The sequence below is a fragment of the Zeus faber genome (genome assembly GCF_960531495.2).
Source record: "Zeus faber genome assembly, chromosome: 6".
Lineage (NCBI taxonomy): Eukaryota > Metazoa > Chordata > Actinopteri > Zeiformes > Zeidae > Zeus > Zeus faber.
Window position 1 is genome coordinate 19,874,178 of NC_137201.1, and position 20,410 is coordinate 19,894,587.

General features: G+C 43.6%; 2 protein-coding genes across 2 annotated transcripts; one reads left to right on the forward strand and one right to left on the reverse strand.

The window, feature by feature from the left end:
• Positions 1-4,886: 4,886 nt before the first annotated feature.
• cyp19a1b (cytochrome P450, family 19, subfamily A, polypeptide 1b) lies at positions 4,887-8,096 on the forward strand (the record flags this gene model as incomplete). Its single annotated transcript, XM_080002857.1, has 8 exons — positions 4,887-5,032; positions 5,529-5,683; positions 5,970-6,146; positions 6,247-6,361; positions 6,442-6,559; positions 6,643-6,805; positions 6,929-7,170; positions 7,866-8,096. The coding sequence occupies exons 1-8, from the start codon at positions 4,986-4,988 to the stop codon at positions 8,094-8,096; spliced, it is 1,248 nt and encodes a 415-aa protein (XP_079858983.1). The 5' UTR covers positions 4,887-4,985.
• A 617-nt stretch (positions 8,097-8,713) lies between these two features.
• Positions 8,714-20,347, reverse strand: ap4e1 (adaptor related protein complex 4 subunit epsilon 1). The gene is made up of 21 exons (XM_080001779.1): positions 20,101-20,347; positions 19,495-19,566; positions 19,240-19,363; positions 19,083-19,156; positions 18,684-18,805; positions 18,351-18,510; positions 18,088-18,254; positions 17,929-18,002; positions 17,258-17,380; positions 17,045-17,154; positions 16,806-16,949; positions 16,215-16,323; positions 15,911-16,029; positions 15,321-15,623; positions 14,958-15,069; positions 14,735-14,873; positions 13,951-14,218; positions 13,028-13,510; positions 12,550-12,740; positions 11,904-12,064; positions 8,714-10,377 (listed from the first exon to the last, which is right to left on the reverse strand). Exons 1-21 carry the CDS (start codon positions 20,233-20,235, stop codon positions 10,217-10,219), a joined length of 3,351 nt encoding a protein of 1,116 aa, XP_079857905.1. The 5' UTR covers positions 20,236-20,347; the 3' UTR covers positions 8,714-10,216.
• Positions 20,348-20,410: the final 63 nt, after the last annotated feature.

The following is a 20,410-nucleotide window of genomic DNA, read 5'->3' on the forward strand; positions in this document are numbered from 1 at the left end:
AACGATAAAAACAGATAAAACACACAAGGGGAGACAGACACATGTTGAAACATAAGAAACCTCATGCTGCCTAAATGCCTGTGTGAACATATGGGTTTTTAACTACTTTTTTAAAAAGTCCCCAGAGTTCAGAGACCTCTGATTCACTGGGAGACTGTTCCAAAGTTTATGTGCCGCCGACTGAAAAGCACAATCTCCCCGAAGTCTTAAATCCTGTCCGACGGACACTTAGAAGAGCCTGGTCGGAGGACCTAAGAGATGTGCTCGTGGTGTGTGGGTGCAGGGGGTCCATGATGTAATGTGGAGCCTGGCCATCTAGGGCTCTACTGTATATGCGGGCGCCGAGATTTAAAAATGAATTCTGAAATGAACAGGAAGCCAGTGCAGAGTGGTTAAAATGAGTGTAATGTGTGGCCATCTGCTAAATCGTGTTAAAAGCCTAGCAGCAGCATTTTGGATGGTTTGTAAACGGTCCAGGGAAGACTTATTAAGGCAGGTAAAAAGAGAATTACAGTTGTCCAAACGTGACGAGACAAACGCATGAAATACTGTCTCCATTTTCAGCTCTTGACACAACAGACCTAAGTTTGGCGATGTTTCTTAGGCAAAAGAAACATGACCGTGTCAGCGTGTCAGCGAGCATCAAAACTCATGAATTGGTCAAATTGGTCAAAAGTCCCACCAAGATTATGCACACTAGACCGAGGAGATGAGGATGCGGCACCAAGGTTCTGCCTGATCACTGGAATGTTATCGGGAGCAATAATGAAGACATCCGTTTTATTTGCATTTAGCTGCAGGAAATTATTTGCCATGCAGTTCCTAATTGAATTGAAACGGCTGTTCAATACAGAGAGTCTATCAAGCTTATCAGGTTTGAAGGACAAATATAAATGGATGTCATTGGTGTACAAATGATAGGAGATTTTGCTGAAACTACTGATAATCTGCCCTAGTGGAAGCATGTATATGGAGAATAAAACGGGCCCCGAAGTCGAACCCTGGGGGACGCCACGTGACAGAGCAGCGGTGTCCGACACAATCACCCACAGAGACGGGGAGAGTCCTATCTGTGAGATAGAACAACTCCAGTGCAGTCCCAGAAATGTCCACCGGGTGTTTTAACCTGTGAATTGGGAATATGTGGTGGTCAACCGTATTGAATGCTGCGTTAAGGTCTATTAACACCAAAACCGAACACTCTCCAGCATCTGAAGCCATTTAGATGTTGTTTGAAATCTTGAGGGGAGCCGTTTCAGTGGAGTGTCGTTTACGGAAACCGGATTGAAATTTGTCAAACACCTTGTGCTAATCCAGTGTTGGAAAGAGTTGCTTTTCAACAACCTTTTATAACCTTTTCTGAAAAGGATGGGAGTTCAGAGATAGGCCTATAGGCAGGGCAGAACAATGGCCGGCTGAAAAAAGCAGGGGGACACACCCCTATAAAAGCGAACGGATTATAATAGTTACCAAACAGTGACGGATAAATTTAAAAACCTTGAAGAACAGAAGGGCTGGTAGGACATCTAGTGGGATAGAAGAGAGTTTCTTTTTCCCCCCATCAAGGCTGTGATATCATGTCGTACACAAGGAATCCAAGACAGGTGAGTTTTAAGAACCACCAGTGAGTGGACTGGACGAGGGTGACATGTTTGCCCTAATATTTACAACCTCATATATAAAATATTCAAGAAGGTTATTGCAGTCACCGTTAGTGAAAATTGGCAAATTTGGAGACGTCCATAAGGCCTCCAATTCACTTATTAAATCAATGCACATGTATACGGTGTGACGGCCCCTTTCAGTCAATTGTGATCACTCTGGAGTCATTTTAGACTAAACAAAATTAAAGTAATGGAAAATATATTTATATATATCATATTGAATTTCCACCCAGGGATTTATAAAGTGTTATCCTCCTATTCATTGTGCTATTGTTAGTAATTTTTTCTAATGTTTTTTTTTTTCAGAGAACTAACTAACTTTAGTATTTAGATATATACGGAAATTGGTTATGTTATTTGTAAAACTCACTTCTGAAGATGATGTATAATTAGCGCAATAATAAGAATTAAAAAAGAAACAGGCTTCATCGTTGGGATTTAGTATGCATGAGACCTGGTGAATTTCCCTTTTCCACAAATACTCGGGAAGAAAAAAAAACAAAAAAAAAACCTTCCTGAAAAGTGAAGCTTGATCAACAACCTTGATCAACAACATTCCACTTTTTCAAAAGAACCGAACCTCAATAGCCCCTCATTAAAAGGCACGCAACTCACACAAAGGCACCATTTTTTTTCTCTAATTCTAATTTTGCCTGCGCGGCTGGAAATCATGTCGTTTCTCTATCAAAGAAATTCTATAAAACTTGAACCAAAAGAAGGCCACCCCTTGCCAGTTCCCCAGTGAACTGCTGTGTGCAGCCCCAGGGCGGCCTGACCCAGCTGGGTCCCCTTGAAGGCCCCTCCAGTTGGTGAATAGGGCACGGGATGTAAAAGCCTGGACCTTGAGGCAAAAGAAGAATGTATCTTTGTCCAGTTTGAGGCTGCTCTCTGATTCGGACCCTTGTCCACAGCACTTGAAATGTCTAATTAACAGTTCCTCTTGAAAAGGATGAATCAGTGTGTGTTTCTTAACCCCCCCGGGGCCACACCAGAAGCGACGCGCCGACGCTTCAGACACGGCGTCGCGGAAGCGACACGGCGCTGCGACAACCTGCGCATTTCTTACGACTCGGCTCTATATTTCCGAGCGCAAAACGTAAAGTGAACCGTGGATTCCCACAGAGGTCCATTCAAAAGATGTATATAGTGAAAATATTGAATTACCAAGCCTGGTATGCATCAACCACACACACACACACACACACACACACACACACACACACACACACACACACACACACACGCACACAAACACACAGTTTTTATATGCGTACACACACACATATACTGTATATACTGTATAAGTATCTGTATATACATTTCCTCCACAACAAATTAATCCTCACTCATGTCAATAAAATATTATCATTCCAGCAGGAAAACCAATATCAGGCCCAGGAACAGACTTTATATTTTACTCCATACTTGGGAAGTAGTTGAATAAACTTAATACATCTGGTTTACTGTAGGACAGTGGAAGCCGGACGGTCTCCTTGCTGCTTGGAGTCACTACGTGTGGCCTCCAGTCAAACAATCTGTCAATTTATTGACACAGTATTATTAAATTTTGAATGTGATCGGAGGGAGCTGCTCTACAGCACATCTCCGATCCGACCCTTGTACAAGCCAAAAACAAACGTCTGTCTGCCTCTTTGTTAAAAAAAAAAAACCCAAAAAAAACCCACCGACTGCCAAAACTGCAGATTAAAGCGACCCTTTAATTACTATAACGGTGGGATGAATCCACCCCTGCCTCCTCCGTCAGACCCAGCACCGCCTTGGTGACACGACGCTGACAGTGTCGCGTCTGGCGGGGGTTTATAAGCGACTGGCGACGCGAAAGCTCAACCGGGGATTCGTAATGAGCTCTCGGTCCCTTGCGGTGGATGCCGCTCTTCTCTAAAGCCCGGCGGGGGAAGCGGCGGGGACTGCGTGCGAGCGGGTCAGGAGCGGTCAAGCGCATCAAAAAGGTATGTGCTCATCCGTAGAAGAAGGAAAGGTTTGTGTTTGTGCCTTTCTTTGTTGTAAGCAATAGACAAAATTCAAGAATCGGACACAGACACCTGAAGTTTCCACTTTGAGGTTTGCTTTGCGTTATAAGATTGAATGACTTATACCTCTTATATATCACGTTGAGCAGCTTCACGGGGCAGCGTTATGTTTTTTTGTTTTTTTGTTTGAATTTATAGTGAAGGACAGGAGCGCAAAGCAGAAAATGAAACATTAACAAGACCAGAGAAGCCGTGAAAATAAATATTAACTATTTTATTTTTTTGTCTGTTAAGATAAATTGAGTTCCTCTCGAATGGTGTGCAAGGTTATTCAGCAAGCTTTAAGAAAACATGTCTACAACCATCTAAGGAATAAATTGTTATTTCTGTGGATTCCTTTATGTGAAATCAACAACAACAACAACAACAACAACAACAACATCAACAGACTTGTGATGCTCTCCACTGTGAAGGAAGAAACTTCAAGGAATCGTTACTTTATTTATGAAAACAACTGTTCTATAAGACCATGGCATCATTTCTATCAGTGTTTTCTTGTCGCTTTTACATCGGTAACATCCATCTCTTTTGCAGCGTACTAATAATGGGATCATTAAGCAGAGCGGTTAAGGGGTGAGGGTGGAGATCCCCTCCTTTGCTTTGACTAAACACTACACCCGACGAGCCCTTGTGTTGAAAAGGGAAGCCTCGCGCGCCCGGTGTCCGGCTGTGTGTGTCGTTGCGGTCAGGTGGCTCCCGTGCCGCGCCGGACTTGACCGCCATGAGCCCCGTCACGTTGGATTTGGCGGCCGGAGCCGTGGCCCTGGTGCTCCTGCTGCTGTGTTTGCTGCTGCTCGCCGCATTGAGCAGGGGAAGCAGGTCACCAGTACCAGGTGAGAGAGGATACGTTCCTTCATAAAGCTTAAAGAACACTAAAACTGCAAATAAGTGTGGGATAGTTCAACTTTGTTTAGTGCTCAAGATGGTAATTACACCCGATCTGCGCGTAAATGGGAGACTTAGTCACAAAACGGCAAAGTGTATTAATGTGACTCTTCCTCGATCGCTGTAATGGAAATGGTTCCCTTTCTGTTCCCTCCTTAGTTGGACCTTTAGTGTTTTCTGCCTCAATGCAATCGCCGCGGCACGAACCCGGGACTCCGGATTGAACCGCTGGCTGGACTCCAGACCCGCTAATCCACCCTTCTTCCTCCTGCTCCGCTCAGGTCCTTCATTCTGCGCTGGCCTCGGCCCCCTGCTCTCCTACGTCAGGTTTATCTGGACCGGCATTGGGACAGCGTCCACCTACTACAACACGAGATACGGCAGCATGGTGCGCGTGTGGATCAACGGCGAGGAAACGCTCATTCTCAGCAGGCGAGTACTGTTTGAAATTCAGCTGCACCCGCCCAGTTCTGGTGGAGGGAGTAAAGTATTATCACATTCCGTCTCTCTGGACAGGATGTGATAATCCTTTACTGGTGGTCGGCTAATGGTGCCGAACATAGGCATAGAGGTGGATCTGGTGGTTCTGGGATGCTAGAAGTCACTGTTGAGCCTTCAGGGGCGGCAGGCCCAACTGAAGGAAACCTCTGGGAAAGCTACCTGATATGATAACACCAGGGACACTTGTAGTGGTGATTTCAGCCACTACGAGTCCAACTCAATCATTTGGAGCTGGTGTGTGGAGATTTGTGACGGCACAGTGCGTGTCACGTTTGGATGTGGGTTGTTTGGATGGACTGTGCTTCTGTGTGCAGTACCCTAATTTATCAGCAAAGGGGATCTAACATCAGATCCTGTGTGTTACTGTATTAGTGCATGGTGATGGACAGTATACTGTTCTGAAGTCAACGGCGGGATTATTTTGTAGGTCCTCTGCGGTGTATCATGTACTGAGGAGCGCTCATTACACAGCCAGATTTGGGAGCAAGAAAGGACTTGAATGCATCGGCATGGAAGGGAGAGGAATCATTTTCAACAGCGACGTTCCACTCTGGAAAAAAGTGAGAACCTATTTCGCAAAAGGTAAGCGAGCGTTCTCACATGTTTGCATGGTAAAAAAAATGGGACATGGATGTAGTAGTATAAAAGCAGGCAAGAAGGTGGATTCAACTAATACAAACGTACATGAACTCACACATGTATCTAATTGAACTTGAACTTAAATGCAAATCTGCTTTCTTAAGCCTTTATCCCCATGGCCACTATGAAAATTGCAATGGAATTAAATTTATGAAGTCAAACATGGGATGGAAATGCTCAATCTGCCGTTCACCTTCCGTGGTATTCCTTCTGCGTCCGGTTTTCCCAGCTCTCACGGGACCGGGCCTCCAGAGGACGGTGGGGATCTGTGTGAGCTCCACCACCGAGCACCTGGACGGCCTGCAGGCGATGACCGATCCGTCCGGACACGTGGATGTTCTCAACCTGCTGAGGTGCATTGTGGTGGACATCTCCAACAGACTCTTCCTCAAGGTACCTCTCAATGGTCAGTGCATCTTTCCTCCGTAAAAATAAAAAAGGTCTTGTCCTCAAGCGACCGTCTTACCGTGTCTTTTTTTTTTTGTTGCTCGTTTTTCATAATTTAGAGAAGGAGCTGCTAATGAAGATCCAAAACTACTTTGAGACCTGGCAAACTGTTCTCATCAAGCCTGATGTATTCTTCAAAATCGGATGGCTTTACAATAAGCATGAGCAAGCAGCGTAAGTCATTTCTAATATCAGAGAAACTGGACAGAAGCTTGTGATTTCCTAATAATCGACGTGTGTCTTTGTTGTGTCAGCAGCAAAGAGCTACAGGACACAATGGAGAGCCTCATTGAAATGAAAAGAAGGATTATTGCGGATTCGGACAAGTTGGATGACGACCGTGACTTTGCGTCGGAACTCATCTTCGCCCAGGTCTGTCGCTGTTCAAAGAGAAGATAGCACACATTTGTGCGACATGCGCCCTGGGGCTAATCCATATCTCTTCGGTTTCACAGAACCACAATGAGCTTTCAGGAGACAACGTCAGGCAGTGTGTGCTGGAGATGGTGATCGCAGCTCCCGACACCCTTTCCATCAGCCTGTTCTTCATGCTGATGCTGCTGAAACAGAACCCTGAAGTAGAGCTGAGGATAGTGGAGGAGATGCGCGCCCAATTGGGTGATTCCCGACAGACCATAATATACCTGAATTGTCCCTAGAGTATGCATCGCCTCACAGCGATGCAAACCAGAGCAGGCCTGCCGTTAACCTTTTGTTTTTGGGGTGAATTCTAATCGCCAGGTAACAAGGACGTCGCCGACATTGATTATCAAAAGTTGAAAGTGCTTGAGAACTTCATCAACGAGTCTTTGAGGTTCCATCCCGTGGTCGACTTCACCATGAGGAAAGCGCTCGAGGACGACATCATCGACGGCATTAAAGTGACTAAAGGGACGAACATCATCCTCAACATCGGCCTCATGCACAAGACAGAATTCTTCCCCAAACCAAATGAATTCAACTTGGAGAACTTTGACAAAACAGTAAGTGCATCCTACATGTCAGTGGCGGAAAATATTAAGAGGATAGGTTCACTATTTTACAAGCCGGGCCTTATTAAAATGTTGGTTCCCATCATTTATAACAGTTTATAGCACATCCTGGCTGAACGTTTTACCATTCGATTTGAGACTTCCCACTCTGCAGCAACCTCTCACGGCAGTTCATTGGGGCAGAGTAAAAAACGCAAAACCTAAAACAGTAAAAGTTGCATTATAGTCCCACATATTTTGGTGTATTTTTTGGACATGTTTTAACTAAGTTATATCAAATTTAAAAAAAGTTTTTTCAATTGCAGCAGTACATCCTGAGCGCAGCATTGACATTACAGTATGTTGTTAGGAGGAAGCAACACAACTTCCCGTTTCTAGTCTCAACTCACTCAAGGTTAAAATGCATGGTTTGTGACCATTTTGTTGTGTCTAACATATAAAGACTCTCTGACATTATTGTGAGCTTCCCGTTTTCAGGAAGAACATTTGACATGTTTTTTAAGGCTTAATGTTTGCCACATTAAAATGCATTTAAGCGCAGTGAGAAGTGGCAGCAGAGTGGTAAGCATTCAAGTATTCATTTAAATTATTAAGTATTAAGTAACTACTTGATCTATCTCTCTATTGCCAAGTTAGGAAATTGTATTATTTATTTTATTTTTCGGTCCTCTCTCCCTCTCTTCGAGGTGCCCAATCGCTTCTTTCAGCCCTTTGGCTGCGGGCCGCGCTCATGCGTGGGCAAGCACATCGCCATGGTGATGACAAAGGTTATCTTGGTGACACTGCTGACCCGCTTCACTGTGTGTCCTCGGCACGGCTGCACCTTGAGCAGCATCCGGCAAACCAACGACCTGTCGCAGCAGCCGGTGGAGGACGAGCACGGCCTGGCCATGCGCTTCACCCCCAGGGCCCTGTAGCCGGGCCGGGCCCCCCGACACACACACGCTGGTACAGCTCTGATGTTAGACTCATTACCGTGCCAATCTCAACCGCTAGACATCTAGTACCCTACAAAGACTCGTAGAAAGAACTCAATGTGAAATTCTATCCATTGTGGCTCTGAAATGTTTAGCTGTTTTTTTTTTATCTGAATTGTAAACGCATACTTGTGTAACTGGGATTCAAGGTGGCAGAGACATCCACACAATTTAGTGAAAACAACACCGCTGTGGATTTGGGGAAACCTGCGTCATCTCCTCTCAGAGTAGATTTGTTTCTAACCCCTGAATGTGAGAAGTAAAATCAGCTTCTAGAAGAGGTTGGTACAGTATTGGTACAGTGTAGAAGAGTTTGATGGGAGACATGTTCACTTTAGTATGTGTTTAAAGTAAGCAATAATAATACTATCAATAAAAACTTGAGGCCTTATCTACTTAAAACTGTGAGAAACAGGTATCAAATATACTAACAATGATATGCTGCATTAAAGATAAAAAAAATAAATCATTCTTTATCTCTGGTTTACAGCCCTCCCATACTATGACAGAACAACACACACCTATACCGAATGATTGGCCAGCCAGTCGACTTTAATGTTAGTTTATACGTTTCATATTTATTCATGTGCGAGAAAAGATGACAGGCACTAAAATAACACTGATCTTTTCTGTACCACAGGCACAAACCAAACACGGCACCTTGGCGTTAAAACAAAAGGTGCTTAGCTCTATTCATGTATCAGACAAGTCGTTAGTTTCGCACTGTGCTTCACTTCCATCAAGGCAAACAAGATAAACACAGAAGAAAATTCTCTTTCAAATTAGATGAAATAAATGCATGCCAAAATAAATCCTCCATACTGTACACTATAGCCAGCACAGGGAAATAAAGTAGTACATGAAGAATAATGGATGTGTTTTTGTTTTCTTACAATGAAATCAATAAAAAATATTTATTTTGTAAGAATATATATACCATAAACATGTTGAAAGGTCATTAATACAAAAATATAAGACTGCTAGTTTCCTCCTTTAGTGTGTGCCTACCAAATGCCTGAGTGCATAGATAACCAAATGACATAGGATAAAATATCTGCGAAAACAAACGTTTTTCAGGCTAATTTCAACAATATGAGCTTGAAATGATACGTTGCCAACAGCCTCAGTGCAGCCCGAACCTCATTACTTCAATACTTGTGGCCAACTGGGTTTGAATCCTTCCTCTAAAAAAACACCTGTAGTGAAGGCCAACTGGTACTCTTTATAAAGGCAGGTCTCCCAAGTCTGTGAATGTCACTGCTTCAAGGACACAACAGAACTTAAATCTTAAATTATTCATATAAAAATGCGTAAAAAAAAAAACCCACAATGGATTGATTCAACACTACCTTACATACGGACCTTTGGTATCGTTTTGACTGCTCACTTTCCCGTTTGTGGTTTTCCTGTACTCTTATATGAAGCTGTGTTTTAATTACTTTCCAGTCAGTACTGACGGTGCTCAATGCACGGTGTGATGTCATGAATACATTTATGGAAGGTGTTAACACACAACATACAATGTCTGCCTAACCCAAATGCATTTGTTGGTTGTTTTTTGCCATTCAAAACTAAACTCTGTCCTTAGGTCCAGGTAAAAGATGTTATTAAAGTTCCCTTTTGCACATTTACTAATTTCATGAAGAGATTTGCTGTTTTTGCGATGCTGAATTAATTGTACATCTTTACAATGTAACACTTCCGACCAAATATTTCATCCACAATAATATTATCCCCGCTTCAGGTTTTTCGAGTCATGGTGGAGCCCATTTTCAGCGTTTAGGAAATGTGTGTGTCCGCTGAAGAGTTAAACACACATTTTACTTGACCCTGAGATCACACTCAGCTAAGGCGGACGTAGAGAACGGGAAAGGAGTGATTATATGAAGTAAACTCTCTGAAAGACAGTGAATATCAATCTTGGTCAAAAGCTGCAACAGAACCCCAAGTGGAGGCCAAAAGGTAAACATTGCACTACAAAGATCATGATGAACGTCCTATTGCTGCTCCGTGATTGCAGTCGCCCGGACCTGCGGTAGCTTCCTTTTTCCAGCGGGGGCTCAGGGCTCGTGCAGGGCCCTCTGGCAGTGGTAGAGCAGGCAGTCGGGCAGCTCGGGCAGCGTGGAGCGCACCCACACGGCCAAGCAGTTGGCGCTGACGCGGCAGTGCATCAGGCACGGCGGACCCCGCAGGAGCTGGCAAGCTACGATGCCCTCGGAACCTTCAGGAGGAAACTGAATTTAATTGTTTTGTGTAGGTCGACTGTACTGTGGACTGCACACTTGTGAAATTGGGAAGAGATATCAAGAAATATGGAACCAAAAACCTTCTGCGATAATTGCCAAGGATAGAAAGTCGATTTCTGTAAGAATGGCGGTGTTTCTGCGAGTGGCGGAAACACGATGAAGAGAAATCTTTTTAGGTTTTCAATATTCATAAACTTCAAAATGACTGAAAACCAAAGTTACATCTATTTTAAGCACTGCAAGGGACTCATGTTCACCAATCATCTCAAGTTCTCCTTGGGGCAAAATAAATTATATTTTTGTGTGTACATTTGAAACATGGGTGCATCCAGCCATAATATTTGTATCATACAGGGATGCACTGTTAAGAGTTCCAGATTGTTGATGCCTGATGAAGGCCATTCTGGTTGTGAACAAAGGAGCTTTACTGTTTCAGTGTGTTAAGTGATACGTTTCTTGACTTCAGTCAAAACAATTTGAATCCAGCATCCACTCAACACAGATATTTTCTGTGTTTCATTATTTTCGCTACTTGGTTTATTCACTGTTTTGCCTTTGACAAAACCAGACAAAGACAAAAGATTGTGACTGAGTTCCAAACATAGAACATGAAACAATAACATGAGCACAATATCCAGATAACAACATTGTATTAATCTTTTTGAGTTATTTTATTTTAATTGTATTTATATTATTCAAATCAGTTTGTTTCAGTTAGTTGGCTAAGTAGGAATTTGGTTAGCTATTATGTTCAGTTTAGTAACTATTGGGCATAATGTCCGGGACAAATAAACCTCTTGACATGGGCCAAGGAAGAACTGATTAACTTTCAACTCAGATTCCTTGACTACCCTTGGCATCAAACACCAATTGGCCAAAAGGGGATGTGAGGGTGGCTGGGCTTTGCAACACTTTATGGATTGTTTATTTGGTGGAGGTCTGCGCTCTACTGAGTGCCAATTTCTAGTTTGTATATAATATTAAGACGAGGATCCGGTTTTACTTGTCTGAAAATTTTCATTTCCCTGTGTTGTTAGGATTTCTACTCTGTGAGGTGAGTACTGGAGGTAAGTTATGGTAAAGTTTCATTTAGGAGGATTTAGATGTATATTTACAACACAGACAATTAACCCTATTATATAATTATAGAACCCAGAATCGCGACTGTGGCACCGCCCCTTGCGGCCGCTTGCGTGAGCACCGCGTGTCGATTACACACATTTGAGTATTTTTCGAGCTTATAGAGCTTGTGCGTAATCACCGGGTGTCATGACATTGTGTATGTATGTGACAAGTAATCTCTTGAACTTGAACTTGAATCTACGAACTTGAATCTTAACTCTACGTGTCCCTAGTTCCATTAACTCATGCGCTGCGTTCACAAACTGACCTTCGCCACAGCACCATCTACAGGCCGAACAGGCACTATTGCAATGACTGTACCTTAAACTGAAGAGAGATAAGTCGGTGTGAGAGAGGAAGGAAATAAAAGTGCGCGCACCTATGATGTCCACGACATGCAGCTGGAGTTTCTCCTTCAGTATGTCCAGCGTGGCTCTGAGGGGATCTGGTTCCTCGCTGAGGAGCTTCAGGTTCTGCTTGGTGTCGTGGGAGAAGGCGAGCCACATTGTGCCGTACTCCTCTGTGGACACAACCAGAGGCCTGCGCAAACGCAAGACACCGGGGAAAACATCAGAACAAAACATTTTAACCAATAACACCAGAGTTTCCCCTGCAATAACCACTAGTGGTTGCGATGCTCACCAACGCTTAAAACACACACTAACCCCCCACAATCAACAAAGAAATTTGTTAATTTTTGTTGAAGAAATGGTCCTGTTCGCCAGATGGCAGTGGAAGGCTTGTAACACTACAGCATCTTATTCTAAATTTCAGTATTTGTTTTCCCTGAAGAATGCTTTACATTCCCACTGCAGGACAAAGCTACTCAGAGACTATTTTGAGTAGTCTCAACACCCACTCAAGACTACTCAAATTTGAAACATTCCAATATCTAGAACTTGAATACCACAATGACAGTCGTTAGTTGTAAGCTGTTGAAAGTTGAACGGTAGGTATGTATCGAGACAAGAGTAACAGGGCGCTTTGACTGACAGAATAGTAATAAGAACATATTAATAACGCACCTGATGAAGTCGGTCAGCGACAGCTTGTACAAGAACGGCAGTGTCTGAAGTTCGCCGTCAGAACCCTGGTAGGACAGCATCCCAGACACCTCCATGTGAGCTGAAGGCCTCTGGACGGCCACGGAGTACTGGTGAACTGCGACACCGCGGCCCTGCAGCTCTTCCACTGCAGCGCCAGAAAGAGAGCACACCTGAGACGAAGGGGGGAAAAAAACAACAAAAAAAGTCACTTTAATAGGAAAGTTAAACGGGTACAGACAAAAAAAATTGTGAACTCCCTTGTCCCTCTCTACTAGAGGAACCATAGATATAATTTCCTCGCGCAGCTCATCTGTTATTTTCCGGTTCAGGGATTTGATGTGTGTCTGTGACGTCATGGATTCCATCATCGCTTCCCTCTAATCATCATCAGCATGTGTGTCACATTCTAACGACGGCCTTGTGAGACTGGGCCGGGACTTCCATCTCAGAGAAATACCTCCAGATCTCCAGGGATCAGCTGCAGAAGCAGCCGCCGAGCAGCTGCTCGGGAGGAGTTGGCGACGAAGAGGACGAGCAGCAGAGCGTCGTCCCCACGGGCGCAGCAGGCGTGGAGCTCCAGGTCGCCGCCGGAGCACAGCGGGGAGATCTCGGAGCGCGGCAGCCCCGACAGCTCTGCGGGAAGGTGGGAGCTGAGGCGGAGCCGCTCGTCAGGCTCAACGGCCACTGTGCCGTTGTCCTCGAGGATGGAGGCGGGGCTTCCCATGAGGGTCTTTTCCGTGGTATCCCCCTTGGCGTCACAGGTGAGGCCCTGGTGTGTTTGGACGGTCGTGGAGGTTGGATCCAGCGGGTTGTGACACAGCAGGTTGTCCACAGTGCTGTGCATACTGTCCGAGGGGGGGCTGGGCGACGGCTCGGAGGAAGAGCCTTGGGTTTTGGGTTTTCTCCTGAATCGATGGGGTGCCGATTCTGCTTTCCCCATCTGTTTGGAACACAAACATGTTACAGTGAGGCAACAAACTGACCCACTGCTTTGGGCCCCTGGCCTCTGAAACGACATGGCTGAGGAAACTAGACTGGCCGAGTCACCACCTGCTTTTAAATCTCTTCCAAAAACCTACTTTTACCGGAACGCATGTGCTTATTTTAGTTGCCTTGTCTGTTATCATTTCACTTAATTTTCAGAGTTACTGTTTAACCTTTCATTATGTATTTATAGACTTTTTTTTTAATTATGTTTTTTGTTAAGTGTTCTGTGTGAAGCACTTTGCTTTGAAAAGTGCAACTTAAATAAAATGTATTAATATTATGATTATTATGATTATTATTATTATTATTATCATCATTATTTCTACTTGTAACACATGATATTCGGCTCAAAGCAAAGACAGGAAGGGCTGCATAGTGTAATCCGAGTCTCACCAGACACACAGAGCTTTGGGAGCCCAGGCCGACAAACAGCGAGGACGCCAGCTGCTGCTTCTCTTGGTCGGTCTCGGGGGTGGGGGTGGGGGTGGGGTTGGGAGTGGGAGTCTGGCTGTGCAGAGAGTCAGCGCTTCCCTCTCGGCTGGGCAACCGGAGGGGGCTGGGAAGCTCCACTTGGGCCGTTTCCGTCTCAGCTTCCCTCTGGGCCAGATAGCCTTCCTTCCCCCACACCCTCTTCACGCCCTCCAGCCTCAGGGTGGTGGAGCTAGAAGAAGGTTGGGAGAGTTGGATCATGGACAGTATCAACTGATAGAGCTGGAATGTGGGCATGGGCGTACTGATTCCAGGAAATAAAAAAGGTTTCCCATAGAGTGCTAAATCTTAACGGGGCATGAAACCCTCCAAGATCATGACATCATCCAATCACTATTATGTGCAAAGGGAAACCTCTGCTAAATTAAGTAAAAGCCACCATAGCTCTACTAGCCAGACCAAAAGGCACCATACTGAAAATATTATCTTGTGGTTCCAGTTGTCACATCTTTAGGTTCCCAGAAATAAAGTTGGAAAGATTTGTCACTGAGGGTCATTGCATTAAGCTATAGTATAGCTTCAGCACCAAGGATACTTTAATTTGAAGTTATTGCTTAAAATTCAATTCTACAGGGACAGTCAATGAGTGAAAACACCATTACATCATCATCACAACATCTCAACTCAAAAACATGCATGGTTCAGACAATATCCAAATTTTATTTCAGACTACGTCTCATTTACATACCCTCCTATGCGTGACAAATCCGTGCTGTTGCCAGACAGACCCGAGCTCATGGACAACAGAGTGGGAGACTGTCTGTCCATCACGCTGCAGGAGGAGACGCCGAGGGGAAGGGACAGACCGTAAGGCTCCAGGCTCAGTGCTGGGGAGAACAACGCCATCGGACCAGTTCAAAATTAGAGTGGATGTGTGGTTCAATCCGTCGTGTATTGAATGATGGCCCTACCTTTTGCTTGGGCCAATTCCTCCTGTCGCTGGTGTGGCGGCTTGTATGGAGCGGCCCCGGCAGCTAATGCCTCTGATACGAATCCATCCAAAAACGACAGGGAGGAGTCAACCTGTCCAGAAACATCAGCCACATGCGGTGGACAGCGAGACAATGTAAATGTATGTAAACTACGGTCATTAAAGAGCTACTGTACTAGATGTTTTTTTTTTTTTTTTTTTATGTAACCTGGAATAAAGGACTCTTATCTCATAAAACAAGAACCAAAAATAGAACATTTTAAATAGATAGAACAGTCCTTCAACAAGTAGCTGTATAATATCAAGCTATATCCATCAAAACTCAAATCATCTGTTTTATTACCTCCAGGGGTTCCAGGCCAGCAGTTCGAGGCAGCACCCTGCTCAGAAGCTCTGCATCTTGGCTGAGATGCTGCAGCTCCTGCACCCTCTGCCTCAACACCGTGTCCAGGGACCCGCCGTACCTTTCGGAAATCTCCTCGACCACCGACACACAGGCGGGGCCTTCGCAGAGCTTGGTCATGGCCATCAGAGCCCAGCTTTTGGTTTGACTGCTGGTGTGTTTCATGTCCAGTAATTTGGCCAGAAGTCTCAGGACAGTGACCGGCTCAAGTCCTTCCCTCAAATAGGAATACTCACCTAAGACCTGCCCACGGAATGAGGCGACAACACCGTTCTACTAACTGAGAGTGTCACCATTGTGAAATTTTAGCTGATAATTGTTAAATACAATACAAATAGTTGTGATTAATGAAAATAACTATTACTATTATAAAAATAATAGTATAAGCCTCGCTGTGGAATAAACAGAAGAGGCTTCCAGAATTGTGTCTGGCCAAGAGCAGCAGCTACGAAGAGAACCCGGTAGCTCCTTGTTAACAAAATCAATACAGCGAATAGATAAACTATAGACTTGGAAGCATCACTGCTCACCCAGCTGATGACCTGCAGGAAGCGCTGAGGAAGCTGGGCTGCCTCCGTTTGGAGAAGAGAAACGTATGAATCCACAGCCAACAGCCTGAGCTGCCTGTCCTCCTCCACACTCTCAACCCCTGGAACATTAAGAAGACAAAGGGATCCTTTAATCGTGACTTGGACAGTCTACATTGAACAATGATGATGCAACCATCCAGGCAGACAGATACATCCATATACATATCTAGCTATTGATCTATCTATCCATCTACCAAGAAGTTTTAAGTAGAGGGCATAAACACTGCTTAAAAGGTTTTCTTACCCTCTGCCATTAGTCGCAGGAAGCTGTTTGGGATGTCAGGTTGTATCTGGTCTCCAACCAGTAAAAATACTGCGTTCATGGTCTCAATGAACCATTCATTGTCTGGTGAATATGTATTTTAGTTTATAGGAAGATGAAACATGTAGAGTTTTTAATTATGATGAAGAATTATATATAAATATAGAGAATGTTCTGATTTACTTAGGATACATTGCTATTTTCACCGTGTGCCACGGTTAAAATGATCATATGCTGGATATGCAAATAGATAATTGCAAATAGTTGGAGTGGTAGGAAATCAGCGCTTTTTGACAGCAATACACATAAAGAAATTTCACATCTATTTACCCTTATAATCTAGTGTGCAACACTGATTTACACAGATCCTGATTACATTTTTCTAAGCAACAGGAAACTATACTCCCTTGATGGAGGTCTTAGAGCTAAGACAGCAACAAATTTGAGGTCAAAGTTATTTCTTGTTCATAATATAATTGGAAAATTAATGGTCCAATTTTTTTTTTTTTTTAATAAATAAATAAACAAGCAAACAAACAAACAAACAAACAAACAAATAAATATATCAAAAGGATATTTTTCCGCCAGCTCAGCCACCTTTCCACCAATGTCAACAGTCTTGTAGTCATCTTTACTGTGACGGAGAAACTCCAGCATCTTTCCCACAATAACTGTAACATTCTGGGCATTAGTGATCCGGAACAGCAGCTCCAGCGTCTGATAGGGAGTTAAAGTCTCAATAAAAGTCCCACACACAAGCAAACCAAAGAGTCAAAGGCTCAACGCAACACCAACATCTTCCTGCGCCACACCTCACGCTTGATGATGTGGTCCGAGTGATCCAGACACTCAATAATGGTCATCTGGTGCTGTAGAGCGAGGTTTGCATCCTGCTGGACCACATAGGTGAGGGCTTTAAGACCTTGAATCAAAAAACAAAAATATAATAGCACACTGTAAATATCACAAGTATTAGAGTATTAGATTGAAAAATTGCAGATGGACAACATGAACTCAGGTCTTACCTAGATATTTTAGGTTAATTTTGGATGACAGAACAAAGTTGCCGATGCACTTTGCAGCTTTTTCCAAAAGCTCGACTTTGGGGTGAATTGTGTAAATAGATTTTACACACTCGTACAATATTGCTAGATTAAAAAAAAAAAAGTCAGTATTTTGAAATCCAGTTCATACAATCAGTGTGCACTTTATTAGGTCCACCTGTGCAAGCCAATGTAATCCAATACACTAGCTCTGCCATGAATTCTACTTTTATGAAGTTTATAATCTTCAGTTTTGTTGACAGTCAGAAATGTGTACATTCAATTATATTCTTATGACTGAGGTAATATTTTAATGTAGTTTTGTACTGAACTTCATTATATTCAGAGATGTTTCAAAATGTTGTCCTCACAATTGATACACATGAAGGGGACAGAATATTAGAAACACCTCTGATTATAATGCAGCGCAGTACAACACCACCACCATCTATAACCTCAATGCTAAAACATATAACTGAATTAACACCTCTTCTATGACAGCGTAAAATACCCTGAACATTAAAGGCAACATAAAGCTAAATTTATGGCAGAGTGGGTGTATTGGATTAGGTTATTAGGTGTACCTAATAAAGTGGTCAGTGAGTGTATGTTGCTTTGAGCTGCACGAAAACCACAGAATAGATTTAACATACCATATGTGATGTTATGGTTCATCTCTGCTCTTCGTAGAGACTCATCAAGAACTCCGTACATCATCTCACTGGTACTGAGAACGCAAGAAATGATTCAGGATAGAAGTAACTGTAACTAGTATCTATAGGGTAACATACAAATAGTAAAGACTAAATTACCTCTTGTCATTTTTCCCCAGTAAAGAAAGTATTCTAAGGAGTTGAATTTGAAGCCACGGAGCAGGAACACTATGGTAATTGAAATCGATGGGCAGTTTCCCTCCAACCACCTGCTTCAGTATGGTTACAAAACTTCCTGTCAGGTCCTTATAACCCTCCGGGTTTTCCTGGAAGGCAGCAAAAACAGCGGATTAGAAATAGAGAAGACGCTGGACTAATGCAGCCGTGGCGTAAAATTATTTTGGGATACATTCAATAATTACCTTGATCATCTCCAGGTAAATATGTAAGGAAGCAGTCATGACACCAGGGTCCTTGTCACAAAGAGCTTTTCGGAACTTATTGTGGATGTGCTGAACTTGATTAGGTGCTATAAGATAGAACTTGTAGAGTGCCAGGACTGCTTTTCGACGAATGATTTCCCTATAAGTCAGAGACAAGAAAGGACTTGAATTTATAATTTTGATTAAAAAAAACATGTACACGGCTGCATTATAACAAAACGGTTGACCAAAAAAATATGATACATTTAATAAGCAAGAAAACCACATTGAAAACAATGGAAAATGAAGACATCTGAGTCTACCAACTCCTACTTTGGGTGAGTGAGTTTCTCCTCAACTAGAGGGAGGATTGCAGGTATCATATCCTTGGGGAACATTTGACTGACAACAGTTAGAGCCATGCACACCTCGATCAGGTTTGTGCTCTGAAGATCCTGCAAAAACAACACACATTAGTAGAGCAAAGGAGCCGAACAAATGCCTAGGTTTTAGCAAGGTTGTTGCTTGGTAAAATGTTTATATATATAGTACAGTATAGAAAGTAAAACAACAATTACAAAAACAGGGGGAATCTTGCACCATGATCTTGCTTAACATTTAAGTTTCATCATTTTCAGAGCTTGATGGGTTGATGGCGATGCGCAGTCAAAACGTACTGAAAAAAACATGGGGTTTTTTTTATCTCAAGAGATAAAAAGATTCAACACTCACTTTTAATACAGTGTTCACCAGCAGAAGTAGTAGCTCGTGACTTTCATTCAGAAACAGGGACACAGCGAGATAACCTGGAAAATACATGATCCAAAATCAGTGTAACAGAACCTGTACACTAAGCAGCAATAGAATGTTTACACAAAAAAAAACGTACCGACTCTCTTTTCCAGACCAGTGCCTTGTTGAGCCAATTTTATGGCATGGATATAGCTGAAAGAAGCCTCGTAACCCAGCATTTCACAGTAGATCGCTCTCACCATGAGCTCCTTCATCTGCCTCTGCGTGAGATCACGAAACATCAAGAAGCAGCAAATATGGATCGGTCGCGGCAAACATCCATATGTCAACATAATCTGTAGCTCCGACACAGGACTCAGTCAGCGAGGGACAAAAATTAGGAGAACCTTACCATGGAGGTGTTTGGGGAGGACACCTGCTCTTTGATAGAGGATAGTTCACGCTGAATAAGTTTCTCTTCATCCTAAATGGGAAAACCATAGTCACACTATATGAAGAAAGAAGCCCAAAGTGGCTAGAGACATACACTATGAAAATACAATGTCTGTGTCAGGGTCCCCTATCACCTCATTTCACACATTATAACAATGGGTTCTCAACTGGTGGGTCCCGATCCAAAGCCGGGGAGTGAGTCAATTTCAAGTGGACAGCGGGTGTATGTCCAATGACTCAAACCAAGGCCATGGCCCAGTAGTTTACCTGTTATTGTTGTGGTGTTATTACGAGGTCTATTTGCATGTTATTGCTGTCTAGATAAAGCAGTTGCTATTCTTTCAGTGGATTCTTATTTTATTGGGTTTTAATTGGGTGTTTTACTAAGGCGTTGCGGATTATTGCGCTATTCAATTTGTGAAATGAATTAGGAGGATCCAGATCTCACACTGTGTTTGGGTCCTGACTCAATGACTAAGGGCAGATCCGGACCCCGAGGCGAGAGACCAGCCGAGAACCACTCACCCGGACGAGCCCCTCGGACTCGGGCGGGTGAAACACTCACATGTTTGGACGCCAGTTCCGTGACCCCTCGTATGAGGGTTGCCAGTTTGGAGGCGGAGGACAGCTTCCCGGTCTGGGAGTCCAGAGACAGCAGACCGGGTAGAGCTGTCAGGGTCTTCTCCACTACGTCACTCATGGTGGGTCCGACCGTAAACCCTTTCCTCAGAACAAACCTTTTAAAATGCTATTCGTCCATGGCACGAAAACACCGTTACTGCCCTTCAACGTCTACACCAAAACGTTTAGCGTAACCGAACATGCAAAACATTATCCCGACGGTCGGCCATTGTTTTGATTCGGAAGCGGGGCTC

Coding starts and splice junctions, on each gene's coding strand:
- ap4e1 (XM_080001779.1), bottom strand. CDS start 20,235: ATGAGTGACGTAGTGGAGAAGACCCTGACAGCTCTACCCGGTCTGCTG. Junction 19,157..19,239: donor TGGTCTGGAAAAGAGAGTCG/GTACGTTTTTTT, acceptor TGTATTTTCCAG/GTTATCTCGCTGTGTCCCTG. Junction 16,324..16,805: donor CTGAGCTGGCGGAAAAATAT/CCTTTTGATATA, acceptor TAAAATACATAT/TCACCAGACAATGAATGGTT.